General features: G+C 42.4%; 2 protein-coding genes across 2 annotated transcripts; one reads left to right on the top strand and one right to left on the bottom strand.

Annotated features, from left to right (window-relative positions):
• The first annotated feature begins 244 nt into the window (after positions 1 to 244).
• Positions 245 to 9096, top strand: POGLUT2 (protein O-glucosyltransferase 2). Its single transcript, XM_062514952.1, has 10 exons — positions 245 to 426; positions 1866 to 2071; positions 2529 to 2734; positions 3376 to 3453; positions 5535 to 5707; positions 6644 to 6881; positions 7452 to 7661; positions 8025 to 8114; positions 8653 to 8757; positions 8978 to 9096. The coding sequence occupies exons 1-10, from the start codon at positions 245 to 247 to the stop codon at positions 8993 to 8995; spliced, it is 1506 nt and encodes a 501-aa protein (XP_062370936.1). The 3' UTR covers positions 8996 to 9096.
• Positions 9097 to 10304: 1208 nt separating this feature from the next.
• On the bottom strand, positions 10305 to 15745 carry TEX30 (testis expressed 30). Its single transcript, XM_062514951.1, has 5 exons — positions 15703 to 15745; positions 14096 to 14326; positions 13028 to 13079; positions 11761 to 11969; positions 10305 to 10589 (listed from the first exon to the last, which is right to left on the bottom strand). The coding sequence occupies exons 1-5, from the start codon at positions 15718 to 15720 to the stop codon at positions 10416 to 10418; spliced, it is 684 nt and encodes a 227-aa protein (XP_062370935.1). The 5' UTR covers positions 15721 to 15745; the 3' UTR covers positions 10305 to 10415.
• Between the last annotated feature and the right edge of the window lie 2472 nt (positions 15746 to 18217).

Genomic DNA, 18217 nt, shown 5'->3' with positions numbered 1-18217 from the left:
AGCGACTCGGAGATGTCCGGATGCGTACGTCAGGCCCGCGGGCAAGAGCCAGCGGTCCCCAGTGCTTCCCACGAGCCGGGTCCCAGTAATTCCCGAGGGCTCACCCGGCGCCTCCCGGCGGCGCCGCCCCTCGACGCCGCGGCCCCGCCCCATGGAGCCGCGCCGGGGGCGGGACCGCCCGGCGGCGGGCCGAGGGCCGGAGGCGGCTGCCGGCGGTGTTCGTCCGTCGGGGGCAGCGCTGCCGATGCGTGCGCTGTGGCCGCTGTGCCTCGCCCTGGGAGCCGCGGCGGCGGCGGCCGCGGGCGGGGGCGGGGGCGGGCGGCCGAGCGCGGAGCGCAGCTCCGTGTGGGGGCCAGGGCTGCGCGCCGCGGCCGCGCTCCCCGCGCGCTACTTCTACGTGCAGGCCGTGGACGCCCGAGGGCTGAGGTGAGGGCGGCGGCGGCTTTTCGGGATGATTCTGGGCAGGGTCAAACCGGGAGGCTTGCGGTTTGCTCGTAAGAAGAGCAGCCTCAAAGCTCTCTACGTGACTGTTTCTGCATATCGCTTTGGCAAGAGCTAATTAATCTTTCCAAGGAGTATCAAATAACGGTGCGAGGGGATGGGATAAGAGGATGAAAACCTTCAGCAGCAAAGCGTACGTGTTAGTCAGTGGAAAAATTCATGGTTTATTCTCCTTTGTCAAAACTTTAGCAGTGACTAATACATTTAATTTGTTAGGCTTAGGCATTCTGCTTGTTTCCGCTGTTGGGAACATTACTGTCTCTCCTACGTGCTGAGGCATAAGATCAGTGGAATCATTTAGGAATTACTCCATAAGCCAATAGGTAAACTTTGTAGGAATTGAACAGGATGAGGAGCAATGGCTGTAAACTAAAATACAGGAAATTTCACCTCACCGTGAGGAAGAACGTTCCCGTGAGGGTGGCAGAGCACAGGGACAGGCTGCCCAGGCGGGCTGTGGAGTCTCCCTCTCTGGAGACATTGCAAACCCCCCTGGACATGTTCCTGTGTCACCTGCTCCAGCTGACCCTGCTTTGGCAGGGCGGTTGGACTAGATGATCTCTGGTGGTCCTTTCCAACCTTAACAACCCTGTGATTCTGTGATTTTCAGGGGATACTCACTGCATTCTGTTTATTTAGGAAAACTGGTCATGCAACCTAGATAGGAGCTCAAAATGCTCCATCAAGGTCATCCAGATTAGGTGCACCATGGCTTGTGTGAGTATGGAAGCTGCCGACTCAGCTTAATTCGGGTAATAAATATTTCTTGCGTTTAATTGAACTGGCAGCTCTAGAGTATATCTGGACAAGTTTTAGGAGAGGTGGTGGGAGTAGCTGAACCAAGGAGTTACAACCCAAGAACCTGGTCACTGCTTGGAAGAAAGGTGGATGGAAGTTGACAGCATTTTGACTGCACCAGCTTTGTTAATACTTCAGTGATATGTGATAACTTCATGATTATTCAGATTATTTTATTTGGCTTTATGGAGGTTTTTCTATGTTTGGTGTGTGGTGAATTATACAAAATATCTCATTTACACATTGAAGTACATGATCCCTCTATAATTTTTTCCCTGTTTTTTTTTCCCCATATAAGCTACCATAATGATTAAGAAGCATAACTTTCTTCTTTACTTCCTTAAATAATACTTGGAAAATAAGGTAATCTGAAAACATTTTACTTCTGAATGTAAAATAATAGACTTATTAACCAGCTGAAGTGAACATTTGGATGTGTTTGTAGAGGCCTAACATGGCTCAGAGAAGTCACTGGAAATCTGTGGACTTGCAAAGGAATGGACCAGACTAAGAAATCTGTTGTGTGTTGCCTTTGTTTATTAAGTTCCCACTTATTCTCTGGGTAGGTTCACTTCATCACCAGGTGAAAATGCATTCCAGGTGAAGATCACTGCTCCTGAAGAACAGTTCACTCGTGTTGGTGTGCAAGTACTGGACAGGAAAGATGGTTCCTTCCTCGTGAGGTACAGGATGTATGCAAGCTACAAAAGCCTGAGGATAGAAGTTAAAACTGGAGATAAGCATGTTGCAAAGTCTCCATATATTTTAAAAGGTAAGAGGCACCACTACACACAGGTTTCTTGTTGTGGCTCACAAAGTGTGTCCCAGAATGTCTTCTACTACAAGCACAGGATTCTTTGGGACCTCAATACTTCTCTGGACTATCAAACCCCATTGGAATTACATTATATGCGTCCTCATTATATGCATCCTACACATGGTATTCAAAATAATAAAAGGAAACAAATGCTGCAAAGCTGTTGCCTAATAAATACATGTAGAGGTCCCACACAGAAGCTGATATAGGTTGACATTACTCCATTAGAGTTAAAAAAATTCAGACATGTCTGAACATGTCTGAAACATGTCAGAAACATGAAAACACCATTTAGAGTTGCTGAAGTTTTGGCCCCAAGCAATGACTGTTCAGTGCCTGACCCTGTTCTCTGATCTCAACAGCGCAATATTGTGACTTAGTAAAAATAAAATAATAATTTTGTTCCCAATAGGACCTATTTACCATGAAAACTGTGACTGTCCTCAGGAGGAAAGCAGTGCTTGGCTGGAAGTGATGAACTGCCCTCAAACCATTCCACAGATTCAGAGAGACCTAGCAAATTTTCCCACTGTTGACCCAGATAAGATTGCAAAAGAAATTCCACAGAGGTTTGGACAAAGACAGAGTTTATGTCACTACACTATCAAAGATAATGAGGTATGGAATATGGTTGATCTGAAGTCCATATGGGAGTTGGATGGCAAGCCATGCTAACTGGGCAGTTTGTCTGTTCCCAGTTGTTAAAGCTTCTTGTAGTGTGTTCTTTAAGAAGACTTTGCTTGCTTCTCTGTGCTTGAATACTTTGCAGTTTGTGTATGAGCTCAGCAATGTCTGTCCTACTTTGTAAGTGCTTTTTTGTCCATGTTACAACTGAAACACAGTGAAAGCAAATTACTTTCCAGGCAATCAATATGAGTACTGGGCACACACCCAGGTCTCCTAAATGCTAATTCAGTTTCCTGTTCACTGAGCAATACTGCTGTGAGGTGTCACAATCATCTGTTTTGAAGTGCATCAATAAATTACATTGTGCATTATTCTGAGGTAAAGAAATACCACTTTTAGCTGCGCTGAGGATCAGAGCTACCATTCTTTGTAACAAAGGAATGTATATACTGTACTTATTTCAGTGGAGTTTTATATGGAAATTAGAAGAATGGAGCACCACAGAAATAGGCAACAGTTTCTGCTTCCATGAAACAGATCTCAAACATCTGCAAAAACAAGCAAAGCTTGTAAATTTTTTCCATCGCTTTTCTGTGATGAGATTTCTGAAAAAGTAAAACCTTTATTTTCAGGTTTATATCAAGACATATGGGGAACATGTCGGCTTCAGAATTTTCATGGATGCCATTCTGCTTTCTTTGACAAGAAAAGTGAGTACATCTGTACAGCCATTTATTCTGCATGTCCTAATTTAAACAAGCCTGGGCTTAAATACACATCAGCATATTTGTTGTTGTTTCTGTTTCTCTTGCTCGTTGATTAATTATGGAGAGATAGTGGATTCTCCTTGTTTGAAGCTGTCATGTTCCAGAATGCCATCAGATTGAATATCACAAAAGTTAATTGAATAAGCAGGCTTTTATAGATGAGTTTGATAAGCCAGGACAGGGTGTGTTGGTTTGGGGTTGTTTTTTGGTTTTGGTTTTTTTTTTTCTGTAGAATAAAGAAATAAATCATCCTGTAGCATCTAATAGAAAATTCTGTCTCTGCAGGTACATTGCTGCAAAAAGCAGAATACAAGTTAACATAACATGTTAAAGAAATACCAAGTAACCTTTCCACTATCTCCAGGATTAGTAAGGGATGAGTTATGCTACTCTGTCTGCCTTTGGGTGTCATGCTTTAAGGATTGCTCAAGTGCTAACGTTGCTGAACTAACATTGCGCAGGAAAATGGGACAAATGATTAAATGTACAAATGAATATTAATTTAACTGGGCATTTTTTCATCAAACACTGCCTACAGGAGGACATGATGTCTAAGGGAAGACATGAATGTAGACTACAGTTATCTAAAAGGTTGTTCTCTGGAAGATGGAGGTAGACTGTTCTTGGTGTCAGTAACGTTGGCCAAGAAATAATGGAGTTAAATTGCATCTAAAGACTTTAGACTGAAAGTTGAAAAAGGATTGCTAACTCCAAAACCAGAAACTGTTTACAAATCTAGAAAACAGAGACTGTCTCAGTCCCATTAAATACTATTAAATAAGAATTTTTATTAGGATAGTGTCACTGAGTGATAGTAGATAGTTGGTTGGAGAAGAAGATTTAAACTGCTGAGTGATTCTGCCGCCGAGGTTGTGTAGAAAATACAATTTGTAGGTTTTATGCTCATTATAACCATTAGATGGCGCTGTAGTAATGAAGTTTAGTGCTGAGCATTAGACTGTGTAGCAAACACCCTTGGAAAGGAAAAGAGTATTTCCACCATTTAGAAGAGTCTTTGATATTTGGCGAATTATTAATTTCTTTTGCTTCGAAAGAGGCAACTGAGGGGGATGTATTGTAGATGTACATTTTTTAAAAATGAAGTGAAGAGAGTGAACTGAGATACGACATTAGTTCTGCACTAACCTTATATGTGCCTTCAGGGTTCTGTAAAACACAGCCATATGTCATGTTTTGCCTTTTGCTCTCCATACTGAACTGTCCCACCATTTTCAGTGTTTCTGCACAAAGCAGCTGGTCCTTTCTTTGGAAAAATACAAAGCTGCCCTTTTTTGTATGTTTTCTTACTTCACTTGAAAATGCCCAAACCACACACAATGCTTAATATACGGGTGCATCGCAGTTTCATAAAGCAGCAAAATTATGCCCTCTGTCCTGCTTCCTGGCCATCAACAGTATTTTCCTTGCTTTTTGGCTGTGACAGTGATTTCAGGTATGGTTCCACACTGCCAAATAAAGTGATGACATTATGCTTAATAATTAACTGACGCACTGACTAAATGTGATCTTCCCATCATGGTTGATTATTTATGTTTCTTCTGTCGAATTTAGGCATCCTGCAGACACAGGGTGAATCAGATTGCTGGTGTGACAGAAAACTGATTTACCAGGCAGCATCAATTTTCCAGATAGTAACAAGGTGATCCAACTTACCTTGGAGCTATACAGTTGCTGGTTAGGTTCCCAGTGCTAGCCTGATAAAAACATTGTGTGACCAATGATGTAAAGTATAACTGGAAACTGTCCCCTAAAAAGGATGCTCCTATGCCTTATGTGACTTTGTACAAATCTATTTTTTTAAAAAATACCATTTTGTAGGCTTTACTCTGTTGTCTCAGTACTTCTAACAGGTTTCTAAATGTGAGTGATTTATTACAGGTACAGTAAGCATATTAAACACGTGGCTATTTTTCCTCTTAGTGTGGTTGTTTTCAAACTTAAAGATGCCAGCTGAATACTGTTTTGTGTTAAACTGCATTTGTGCCTACTTTGCTTCTGTTTAGGTGAAAATGCCAGATGTAGAATTTTTTGTTAATTTGGGGGACTGGCCTCTGGAGAAAAGGAAGCCCCCACAGAACTTGCACCCCATCTTCTCGTGGTGTGGGTCCAGTGAGTCAAAAGACATTGTCATGCCAACATATGACTTAACAGACTCAGTTTTGGAGACTATGGGACGGTAAGAAATGGCTTAAACTTTTCACAAAATTCACAGTGAATGATCTTTCGGAGAGATCTGTGTGTTAACAGTATATTAACTGTTTTAATTTACTCATCAAGACATTAGCACCCTAGGTAGGCAGTGACTGTGTAATCCATGTATTAACATTATACTTCACTGTTTCATTCCTAAAATCTAAATTTATCTAAACATGGTCGAATCACTGAAAACAGCACTTAGGAGTGTTTCAAGGCTAGGCATTTGATTTGTTTGCTTTGTTTCTCCCCCCATTAACTTGTTGACAACTGGCTAGGTGTCTTTCTTTCCTCATTTTGTTAGAAACTGGTTTTTGTGTACCTTTCAAATCCCAACATAGCTATTGGGAATTCTTGAACTAGGAGCTACCATCTCCCACTTTGATTACTGACCATAACTAGCCTTGGCAACTGCTCTGTTCTGTCTTGAAACACTACAAAGACAGCTTGCTCCTAAGAAATCTTGAACTTGCTTATCATTTCACTGCATTTAGTTCAGGTTCCTTTTTTATGTCAAGACTTTTTCTAAATTTGCTATTCCTTGCCCTCCCAGTTTATGTGTTTAATTTCTTAACATTTTTAAGTACGTGCAGTATATTTTATTAAGCAAGATACACTACCTTGCATCACCTCCTCTGGCAACCATATCCACTTTCAGCTGATTTTTTCCATGACAGCTGACAGGTATTGTTTCCACATGCCATGTTGTTGAATGATGTCATGTCACATGCCTGTGAACTTAACATTCATTATTTGTTTCTATTGCTGCAAATGACTGATACAGTAACATGTTATGGTGTGCTCATTATTTGCCTTCATCTTCACTCTCTGCCTATGGGTACTGTGAACTCTTTTAAGTAACTGCACTTAAAAAAGTTTCCAGTAGGCTTCGCTATTAAATAACTTTTTTCTCCTGCAGAGTGAGCCTGGATATGATGTCAGTACAAGCAAACACTGGCCCATCATGGGAAGACAAGAATACCACAGCCTTCTGGAGAGGACGTGACAGCCGCAAAGAGAGGCTTGAGCTTGTTAAACTCAGCAGGAAATATCCAGAGATCATAGACGCTGCTTTCACAAACTTTTTTTTCTTTAAACATGATGAAAGCCTCTATGGCCCTATCGTTAAACACATTTCATTTTTTGATTTTTTTAAGGTAAGCCACTAATCATTTTTCATAGAACTCAGTTCTCGCTATTTGCCATTATCAAATATCTTAGTGTTATTGAAAATAAAGTGAGTTTTAGTTTTTCTGGACAGCACCAGTAACAAGCATGACTAGACATGCCTCCAGTGGGATTAACTGCTATGTAGCTCTTACCCTCAGGATAGTAATATCTGATTTATATCTAAAGGTTCTTTAGCCTCATGTAATCTGTGTAACTTCAAGTTCCTTTTTATTTCTTTTTCCTGATTCAGTGATCAGGACTACTAACATAACTAACATAGTGGGAAAATCGGTGGATGAAGTGGCACATCTACCCTCACATTCAAGGATGAGCGCCTAAGAATTTGCGGAGAACTTAACTGATGAAGCTCTGTGTACCCTGCACTGTGACGAATTCCAAACTAGATAATAAAAGCTTCTTAGACATTGATGCTTGCCTAGCCAGTGCTACCTGTCTCAATATTGGCAAGTCAGTAACACCAGTGCCCTCAGAATATAACCTAACCAAGCCCCTGGGATCTTGTGGTTTTTAATAACTTCTGGTCCTTTTCTTTCCAGTATAAATATCAAATTAATATTGATGGCACAGTGGCAGCATACAGATTGCCTTATCTACTAGCAGGAAACAGTGTGGTGCTAAAGCAAGACTCCATCTACTATGAACACTTTTATAATGAGCTACAGCCATGGAAACATTACATCCCATTTAAAAGTAACCTGAGTGATCTGCTAGAAAAACTACAGTGGGCAAAAGATCATGATGAAGAGGTAAAATATGCATTTAGAAATACACAGTAATGTTTCTAGAAGAGAACAGAAATTGAATTTCTTTAAAACAAAGCAAAAAAATATACTAGGAGGACTTGAAACTTATTTTCATCAATTCTATGAACAAGAAAAACACTCAAAAATGCATAATATTGTTATTTATTTGGAAAAAAAATTGAGCTCCAGGAAAAAAAATAAAACAATATTTTCCTAGCAGTGCCTTAACTTTTAAAAAGAATGTTTTGAGTTATCTTAGACTGTCAGCATCATTTGGAACTCCACAACCAACAGTAGCACACTGAAATAAATACTAGTTCTGGGCAATAAAAAAAAAATAAACCAAACTTTCATTTTCTTTGACAGGCAAAAAATATTGCAAAATCTGGACAGGAATTTGCAAGAAACAATCTCATGGGAGACCACATTTTTTGTTACTATTTCAAACTTTTCCAGGTCAGTATATTTTTAATGGCTACTGGCACAGAAATAGAAATCACACAGCAAGAATTTAGAGCAACAGAGCTGCTGGAAATTGGCCAGTCTGGTACCTGAAGCCACGAAGCAAGCAACAGTAATTAAAGTTTTCATTTGGTTTACAAACATTGTATTCAATTATATCCTATAAAACCCCTTAAGATTACACTGGCTCTTTAAGAGGCTGTGGGATCCCATAAATCTTGATCTAATCTGCCAGAATATGTTGTCCACAATGATCAAAGAATTCCATATCAGACGCACACCCTGCGAACCACAGCTGAAAATATCTGTGCATTAGCACTGAGCTACCGAACTCCAGGGAGGCACCCGAAGGGACTCCTGTCTGCAGCTGGGTGTTTCCTCACCCTGTCTGGGACAGGAGTCTGCAGGAACAGATGAGATTGTGTAGCCCCAGAGTTTTTGTAGAATGGCTCAGCTGAGTTGGTGCAGTATTGGCAACCAGATATACAGTCTAAAACATTTGTGAATGATACCTTCCTTGTCTTAAAACTAGGAATATGCTAGCTTACAAGTGAGTGAACCAAAAATCAGAGATGGGATGGAGAAGGTGCAGCAGCCTGATGATGACCTTTTCCCATGCACTTGCCACCGAAAAAAGGTACAGTACATGCAGAGTTAAATGTAAAGTGCTGAGTGTCTTCAGTTTCTGTGCAGCCCCGCTGGAGCAGGGCTGCTCAGTGCCCCACAGTATCAGTTATCAGGCTGGGCCATTAACACCTATCGAACTTAGAAACATTTCTTGATGTATTTGCAGGACTAGACAGTGAAAAATTAGGCTTCCACTTAACCGAAATATGCTTCTTCTTTTTTGACTGCAGGCCAAAGATGAACTCTGACAGAAATAAATAAATTTTTTCAGTATTTACCTACATTCAGACTGTCAAGATCCTTAAAGAAAGAAGAATCTGGATTAATATGTCCATGGATAACATCAGTGGGTATTTTTAAGTTTGCCATTTCATGATTGACATACAGAAGAAAACAAACCACCCCCAACTTCCTTTTTATCATGCAGTGGTGGCAGAGCCTTATTCAAACACATTTTTATAATTTCTTTTCTAAATAAAAAACATGTTTGTATCAATCATGCGTTCCTGTCCTGAGTTACTCTGGGAATGCAGATACTTTTTACTCATGCTTGTTTATAGTGAATCTTCTCACAAACATGAAACTGTTCTGCAAAAAGGGGCAGATGAGAATTGTAAATCTTCCCCCTACTCTGTCTAGCTACCTATCCATCCATCCAAAGGCATCTTTTTTTTCAGACCATAACTTTGCCTCTTCTGAGAGAATCTCAAAGACAAGGCTGTGGAGTTCCTAATAAATCCTGTTAACCTGAAGGAAAACCACACTTCCAATAGTGCTGTAAGCTTGGTTTATACCAACAGGTTACTCACAGCCCATACTGAGAAAGGCTGTAGCTGCCAGGACACACAAAGTGTTTCATCCACTCTCCAGGGTCAGAGCTTAGACAGGGCCCTGAGTTCCTCCTGTCACAATGGATGCAGAACTGGTTCCTGCTCCAGGAGTTCCTCCATCACTAAAGACACTTTTTCTAGTAGTTTTTATTTATTAGAGGGTGTCTCTGATCAGTCTTTTACACAAAGGACATTGGTGAAAGGGACTTCTCAAAACTGAACCATCTTCTTTGCTCCACATGCCCAGCTGTGCGTGTATTACCTCCTCCTCTCCACACAGGCAAAATCTGGCTCCCCAAAGTGGCAGATACTGTCAACAACCAGAGATTCCTCTCCCTGCCTCACTGGCTTGGAAGCACCTGGGAAGGCCAGCACACAGCACCAAGGAAAAGTAGTACACCAGGCTTACCTGCCTCAGGGAATGTGCTGGCAGAACTCTACCACTCAGTAGGTTTTAATTGCAAGTGAGTACAGCATCAGTAATACAATCAGAAATTGAAGACCCCTAAAGAAACACTGTCCAAGTAGATTTTTTTCCAGTATATTACTTCAAATACTAGTCAAAACCATTACTTCATCCTCTGCATTCCCACCCAAGTATTGTATATGGTTATTTGCATAGAAACATTGAGAACAACGCTGCCATGATGTATTCTCCGTCATTCAAGAAGTTCTTTATTGTTTTGCATATTTTTAAAACTCATATAAAGTTTTACCTGCATTTGCACTTAGACCTCTGAAAAGATCAGTTTAAAAAAATATGCCTCTAAAAATAACAAACCCCTTATTTGCTACAGTTAGGAAAAACTAAATGGAGATGCTGCTTGAACACTGCAAATTATCTGTGCTGCAGTTGAACATTCTCTCTAAGCCAAGAAAAAACTTGTGCATTTATTTCTTCCATGACATCATTTCTTGTTCGTCCTTTGACTGCCATCCCGTGGTTTGCTTTATCAATCCAATGGATTTTTTTAGGGGTTTTCATTTTGCTCACCACACCTTCTAGCAATTGCTGTGGAGAAAATAAGAATGCAAATATTAGAGAATCGGCTGCTACAAACTCTGAAACACCTAGATGTCTCTTGCTTTGCCTGTGTGATGCAAAATAGGCAGCTCCTATGGAACCGAACGGATCTGTGTGTACATGAAAAACACCTTGATGGGGAAATGGGATGTATTCTCTATTCAGAAAATGAATACTGGGATCTGCTCAAAGCTTTGCCCTCAGTCAAACAGAGAACAGCAGAAAATTAGAACTTCAAAACCCACACAGGTCACAGCCCTTTGCAGGCACCCTCCCTGTACTTACAAAGGAATCCATATTTACTGTCAGAGGGTAGTGCTGGCAATAAAATTATAGAATTGAAGCCAGATTTTTCTACAGAGGCTGAGTAGCAATGTAATTCCTTAGGGAATGGCTTGGACGCTACTGAAATTTCTCAGCAAACAGATCTAAAAACCTCACAAAGTCTAAACAGCTCACAAAGTCAAAGACTCCCCCACTAAGAGGGCACTCCAAGGATCTCTGGTCACTAGTATGACTTATTTTGGTGACAAGTCCTCACAGAAGCACTATGACTCCTTAGAAACTGTCCAAGCAAGGAAAATGCCAACTGTAGATAGCTCCAAATTCAAGGTGACCTGTTCAAGAACAACAGATATCTAGTTGCAAGAAAACATGGCAGAAAAGCAGTTTCCCTGCCTCTGTACACCTGCTCTTCATCTCTACAAAAATATCAATTTCTACCACAGAAACCTGACTTGGGGATAGAACTGCTTTTCTAGAAGAATTTGCCATAAAAGTGTGACCAATGTGAAATTGGTGGCTCAGCACAGGTTTTGTAACTTGAAATGGTTAAAACAAAATAGCAAATAACTCACTCCTTCCATAGGCCGCTTGCATTTTGTTCAATCCTATCGAAACCATTTAAATCAGGGCTATTTCAGTGACCCAAAGATGAGCTTGCTAAAGTGGAAGATCAAGTGTGATCCATTAAGTTTTACGCAGTAAAAGGAAGCACTGCCAGGCTTCCATGTATCTGATGAAGTTTTCTACTCAAGGCTTCCTTCAGAAGACACCTATTTAGGGAAGGCTGTTAATCAGGTGAAATACAGGCATCACTGAGGCTTGTTGCTGCTCCTCCAGACTGCTCTTTCATAGCAGGATTTACAAGGGTACTCACTTTTTCACACATCTCATCTGCTGATCCTGAGACAAACAGCACTGGACACCTGATCAGTAATAAATCCTCATCCCGGAGCTTGGACTGCAGCTTTGGTCGATGCAATGGGTAAGATAAACACACAAGACCTTGAATGAAACCATCATCATCATCACCCTGGCTCAGCTGACATATCACAGAGGCAGCAGCTCGTGAGCCCATGGAACGACCTTTCCCATGTAGAAATAAAGGAAAAAAGCATTATCTGCTGTCACCTCATCTACATTCTGGTTTAGCAAACTCCCAAAACCAATCCAACCGAGTGTATTTCAGTGGCATGAAATTCTAGGGATGTTCTATTTCATTAAAAACATTAATCCTAATTTTGACATTTTCTGCTAAGGTATTTGCCCAGTTGTAACATTTTCATCCCTGTTTAAAAAAAAAAAAAGGGGGAAAAGAAAATATAAATGGATAGGGATCCCTTGCAATACTGGAAGGAATAACAGCCCATCCTGGGGACAAGGGAAGAGAAGTCCTACACTCCAGAGCCTGGAAATTTGAGTTAGCCATGATACTATCCTGTATCATTATTTTCATGCAACCTCAATTTGCTCAAATTCAAAACAAAATTCTGTGTTTGATTTCACTTGGCTCACAAAACAAATCCATTAAGTGTTTATGCACACCTTGAACTTCAGCCTAAAAGTAAAACGGAGGGAGAAAAGCATGAACTTGGAGCCAGTAACAGAATATCAAAGTATCTCCTCAAAAAAGGAGACATATGAGCTGACAATGCACTGTAATTGAGTGTTACAAGTGGCTAGTTCTCATAGCAGCACAGATTTGGGTTCACTTAAGAGAAAACTTAGAATTTCCTTCATCAAGTTATTCCTACCTCCCCCCTCCAGGCATCTATTTTCCTTTTCAGATAACCCAGCTGACTTTTTCTTATCTGCACCTAGGTCTTAATTACCAAAACCTGCTTTGGGAAAACTGTTTTCCATTTATCAGTAACAAAACTTCTTCAAGATCTGCAGTTAAAAAGTATACACATGTAAAATCATAAAACTCATGCCCTGTAAATTTTAAGTGACAAGGAAGTTTTCTTCCCAAGTACCCAGAAAATACAATAATTGCTCTTTCTTTTCTCTTGTGCAGTAAGATCTATGGTATCATAAGGAGGGTTCATTCACTTCTCACCAAAGTGGGTAGACTTGGAACACTTACAGATTCCTATTATTAGAGACAATATAAGAGAGAAAATTATTGATAACAAAAACAATACCTGCAAGGAAAACACCAGAAAGTTTATAATCATCAGAAAGTTTTAAGTATTCCTAAAGAAATAAGAGAAAGAGAAGCATTACAAGTCAGAATTAAGACAGCTGGGAAGCTGTGGATCTCTTCTTTTTGTAGCTACTACACAGAAAATGGGAAGGTCTTCCAACACTGCAGATTAAACAAAGAACAGATACATACAAGGTACTCTCTTGGGTTTTATCACACAAATGGTTTCATAACATTTTGCAGCAGCAACATAAACAATTTCACATCAGCTCTCAGCAAGTCTAAACTATCAGATGCCCTATCAAGTTGCCAAAACGTGTTTACTATGTATCAACTCAGTTAAAGTAACAGACCCCCTGCACACTATTGGCCCATCAAAAGGCAAAACAGGTTGGCAAAAATGCCCTTCACTGAGGTTATCCAATTAAAAGTTTGTGACACAATCCATTAAGTCTAACAGAAAAAAAAAAAATCAGCAAAATTTTTTCAGGTTTTAGGAGATAACTAATCAGATGCTATCTTAGCAGATGCCTTAAAATTACCTTTACATAACAGCTTATTAACATAAATTCACAAACATTAGGCTTCTTCTGTAAAGACTGGAGATGCCCATTAAAGACAGTAAAGTCTGACTTCAAATTAATGTACATATAATCACAATGACATCATACAAATTTCCTTTAGACCTGGACTTTGCTCCCCTATGAAAATGCCTCCTGCTCATTGCAAGCAGATCACCAATCCAAAATTCTTCGCTGAGCTCATTTCCATCCTAAATTCTTCCACGTTTTGCAAGCTGTAAGTTTTCCCATGAAACACCCTTGCTTTTTGTCAAGCTTTTCTTTCTTCCTGAACTGAAATCCACATACTTGGGGCAGCTGTTCCAGCTGTTGCCCATCTAAGAACTGCTTCTGCTGTTTCTGTTCACACACACTGCTCCATTTACCTCAACATTGGTTCTAATTTTCCCACTGTTGCTTGACTAATCTCTGGCTGTCATTTAAGAACCCTGGAAGACAAAACCCATGGATCTAAGCTTTGGTCTAAGAATTTGGTCACTCCTCACCACAACTGCTTTGAAAGCCTTAGTCCTGTAAGGAACATTAAGGCCTTTACAAGTAAACCGCAGGCACAGAACTCCGTGGGATGCAAGATAGGCTGCCAAAGACACTAAGTGAGGGAAATTCATGTCTCCTCCAGCTCCATGAGTAAGAATCACTCCATATGTTGGTTTCTTTTCTGGGACAGAAAATATAGCATCAAGGTATTTGTTTCCAAAAGGTATTTTCACTTTAACCTAGAAATGAAACAAAACACAATATTATATATATATAAAAAAGAAGTGTTCCCAGTCTATACATCTACACATTATTACAAAGAAAAAATCAGACAATTAAGAAGTAAACCAAACCTAAATTGCAAGCCTATTTTTATTTCTTTTATTACTGTTTAAAAGTACTAAATGAGTAACTGCACCTCTGGTTCAAAGATTTTCCACACGGTAATGGACAGCAACTTTTTGACTACACACCTTACATTCTGCATTAGAAAATGAAGCTTCAAAGCATAAACTGATATGATTCTGACCCTATCTCTCTCACTCACTCTCTGTAGCTTTTCCAGATCTAACTAGCTGCCTAAACGATGAGAATATGACATTAAGACACAGCCTAGCAAACATTTTGAAATCACACAGTTGTAACCACCGAGGGAAGCAGCAGCCCGCACAGAGGCAAGGACTGAACCTTCCCCAGGGCTAAGAGACAGCACAGGTCCAGCCAAAGCTCCGGGGGACTCAGGGCCTCCTTCCATCAGCACTGACAGCTGGAGGAGCTGATCCGGACACGAGAGCTGCTCATGTTCTGAGGAAGGAACGGGGACTGGGCAGCACAGTGCACCTTCAGAGAGCGAAAAGGACACCCCGGAGCTGGGATGAAGCTCAGCTTTATCCACTGCTGCGTCCCGAAGAAGCTCCTTGGCCGCGCTCCGCAGAGGAGCTGCACAGGCCGAGGGAGAGGCTCCCTCAGCGGCCTTGCCGAGCTGGACCGGGCGGCAGGGCCAGACAAGGCAAAGGGCATGGCGGAGGACAGCGGAACAGTCAGAGCCCTGCACACACAGCTGCAGCCGCCCACCAGCCATGGATACACCTCTCCTGGGAAAGCAGCGCCGCCAGCGCATTCACCCTTGTCCAGCTCCAGGGCCTCCTCAGAGGGGAGGGGCAGCTGCCACGGGCGCCAGCAGCGCTCACATCCCTCCCCGGGGAAGGCAGGAGCCCGCACACCCCCCCCCAGGGAAGGCTGGAGCCCGCACACCCCGCCCCAGGGAAGGCAGGAGCCCGCACATCCCCCCCTAGGGAAGGCAGGAGCCCGCACACCCCTCCCTAGGGAAGGCAGGAGCCCGCACACCCCTCCCCGGGGAAGGCAGGAGCCCGCACATCCCCCCCTAGGGAAGGCAGGAACCCGCACACCCCCCCCTGGGGAAGGCAGGAGCCCGCACACCCCTCCCTAGGGAAGGCAGGAGCCCGCACATCCCCCCCTAGGGAAGGCAGGAGCCCGCACACCCCCCCCTGGGGAAGGCAGGAGCCCGCACACCCCTCCCTAGGGAAGGCAGGAGCCCGCACACCCCTCCCTAGGGAAGGCACGCACTCGGCCCCACCGCCGGCTGCGGCCCTACCTCCGCCGGCCCGCTCATCCCGACCGTGACGTCACGTGAGTGACAGTCCTCCGCGCCATTCCCGCCCCACGGCCCTGCTGTCGCGCCGCTGATTGGTTAAAGCCGATATGGCTCCACCCCCCCCGCCCCGGCCTGCGCGGGGAGCGGGAGTTCTGGATGGGCGCGGATTGGACCGTATTAAATAAATATAACAAAAAATAAGTAAGTAAGTATATAAATAAATAAATAAAGCCCAACGTAAATTGTTTTTATTCACTGGTGCGTGCAAAAGCTGCACGGACTGATAGGTGGTAATTCAGCACAAATAAAGCCAATTACGTAGGGATTGCTCGGAAATTCACGTTCCTATTGAGTTCAGGGAGTACAGATGAAATGCAGGTAATGAATTACGGAATCACAGGATTATTTGGGTTGGAAACTACCACTGAGACCATTGAGTCCAACCCATGACCAAACACCACCATGTCAACAAGACCAAGGCGCTGAGGGCCACGTTCAGTCATTTCTTGAGCACCCTCCAGGGATGGCAATTCCACCACCTCCTTGGACAGCCCGTTGCAATGTTTTGAAGCCCTTTCCATGAAGAAATTGTTCCTGATGTTTAACCTGAACCTCCCTGGTGCTGCTTGAGGCCATTTTCTCTTGTCCTGCTGCTGGTTGCTTGGGAGAAGAGACCACTTCCCAGCTGGCTACAGCCTCCTTTCAGGTGGTTGTGGAGGGTGATAAGGTCACCCCCGAGCCTCCTTTTCTCCCCTCCATCTCCCTCAGCTACCTGTGCTCCAGACCCTACACCAGCTCCATTGCCTTTTCTGGACTTGCTCAAGCACCTCGATGTCTGTATGGAAGTGAAGAGCCCAGAATGGGACACAGGATTCAGGGTGTGGACTCAGCAGTGCCAAGTACAGAGGGAAAGGTTAGATATCCAGACTGACATCAGGCAAAGTTTTTGGCCGCTGTCAACACACTTGATCTATGTGACATTGACAAAAAGTTGGGAGACACTCAGTGGCTGGTTTTCTAGGTACCAACACACATCTGTCCCCTGGGCTGTGCTCTGTTGGACAGTGAATAACTTGCTGTGTTCAAATGCAGCCCGAAACTGGTGGAAGACAGCACCAACAATATACAACAGTGCTTGCAGTATTTGTATATTGAGTATTTCACAGTCTAAAAAAATAATTCCAAAATCCTCTATTGTAAAGTACTCAGCCAGAGCTCATGTTTTCTTCCAGTATCAGTGTATGAAACTAATATCAGTTAAGGTGCCCTGTTACTTAGCTGACTGAAGATGTCATCACCAAGCAGAACTTTGTTTTTTACATGTTCATCTGCTGGAAAATAAGCACACTTTGGCTTGTGCTCTGAGTGTCTCGCTGTCAGCCTGCCAGCTGGACACTGTCAAACACTGGGATTGAAATATTGCAGCCCTCTGAGAAGTGAACCTGGCAGGGTAGCTCAGGTTCTGAGCTGCTGTCTCAGTGACCATCCTGCCACCTCACAGCCCAATTCCCAGTCCAGGCATTATTGTAATAAGTGTGAAAGACAGAAGTGAAGAACCTGGGAGATTTACAGGGAGGTTTATTTGTCTGGATTTCTACCTTGCCTAAAAGACGTCAAGCTAAAGTGAGGTGCAGAAATGTAAAGCTGAGTGAGTCACTGGCATAGCCTGTGTGAGTTTTCCACCTTCCACTGGAAGCTGAACCACAGACGGTGACCAGGCAGCTGCTGCTGGAGCTGTAGTTCACATCTGGGGAATCCAGCAGACTAGTGAAATTTCAGATTAATTTACCTTGATTGGAGATCACACTATTCTAATAGTAGTTCACACCAGTTAAGCCTTTGTAAATAAGATACTTTGTGAAAGTGGACTGAGACAATTTGTTGTCCCAAAGTAGTTACAACCTCAACCTAGGAAACAGGCATGCAAGAAGGTTAAGAAAAACTTTCTTCATATGAATTTCTTTTTTTTTTTTCATTACTACTTTCATTTCTATATTTAATGGATGTTTATGTGCTCTTGGTATAGTTTGTATTTTTTGGTGCTGTTTTGCTCCTTTCTTGATCTGCTTTTTGTATTCTCATTCTTTTTAATTTTTCTCCCCTCTTCAGTCCACTTGCTCTATTTGTCCTGCTTTACTCACATACTGTCTCCAGAGCAGTCCTTGAAGAACACATATCCCATTAAATCTACCCATGTGTAGCTCCTTCTCACTGGAAAACTACTTTCTTATGCTTTCTATATATGGCTAGCTGCTACCAGTTTACTTCCTATTTTCTCTGTTCATTTTCTTTTCAACACTTGAAACTCTTCTGTGCATAGGCACAGTCTTTGAAGTAGGGTAGCTAATACCCAGCAGAGTTGAAAACAACACAAATGCCAGGCTGGATGGGGCCCTGAGCAACCTGGTCTAGTGGAAGGTGTCATTCCTCACAGCAGAAGGGCTGGAACTAGATGACCCTTAATGTCCCTTGCAACCCAAACCGTTCTGTGATTCTGTGGTGAAATGAATGTGTG

The sequence above is a fragment of the Cinclus cinclus genome, chromosome 2 (genome assembly GCF_963662255.1).
Source record: "Cinclus cinclus chromosome 2, bCinCin1.1, whole genome shotgun sequence".
In the NCBI taxonomy this organism is placed as follows: domain Eukaryota; kingdom Metazoa; phylum Chordata; class Aves; order Passeriformes; family Cinclidae; genus Cinclus; species Cinclus cinclus.
This window is presented reverse-complemented; position numbering and strand designations above follow the sequence as displayed.

Bases quoted from the DNA above. Each gene is read 5' to 3' on its own strand.
- POGLUT2 (XM_062514952.1), top strand. From the start codon at position 245: ATGCGTGCGCTGTGGCCGCTGTGCCTCGCCCTGGGAGCCGCGGCGGCG. The intron at 2,072-2,528 runs GTAAGAGGCACC...TGTTCCCAATAG, and splicing joins GTCTCCATATATTTTAAAAG to GACCTATTTACCATGAAAAC. The intron at 7,662-8,024 runs GTAAAATATGCA...TTTCTTTGACAG, and splicing joins CAAAAGATCATGATGAAGAG to GCAAAAAATATTGCAAAATC.
- TEX30 (XM_062514951.1), bottom strand. The intron at 13,080-14,095 runs GTGAGGAGTGAC...TTATTTCTTTAG, and splicing joins AGGCTTTCAAAGCAGTTGTG to GAATACTTAAAACTTTCTGA. The intron at 10,590-11,760 runs GTGAGTACCCTT...TTTTCTCCACAG, and splicing joins CAGATGAGATGTGTGAAAAA to CAATTGCTAGAAGGTGTGGT.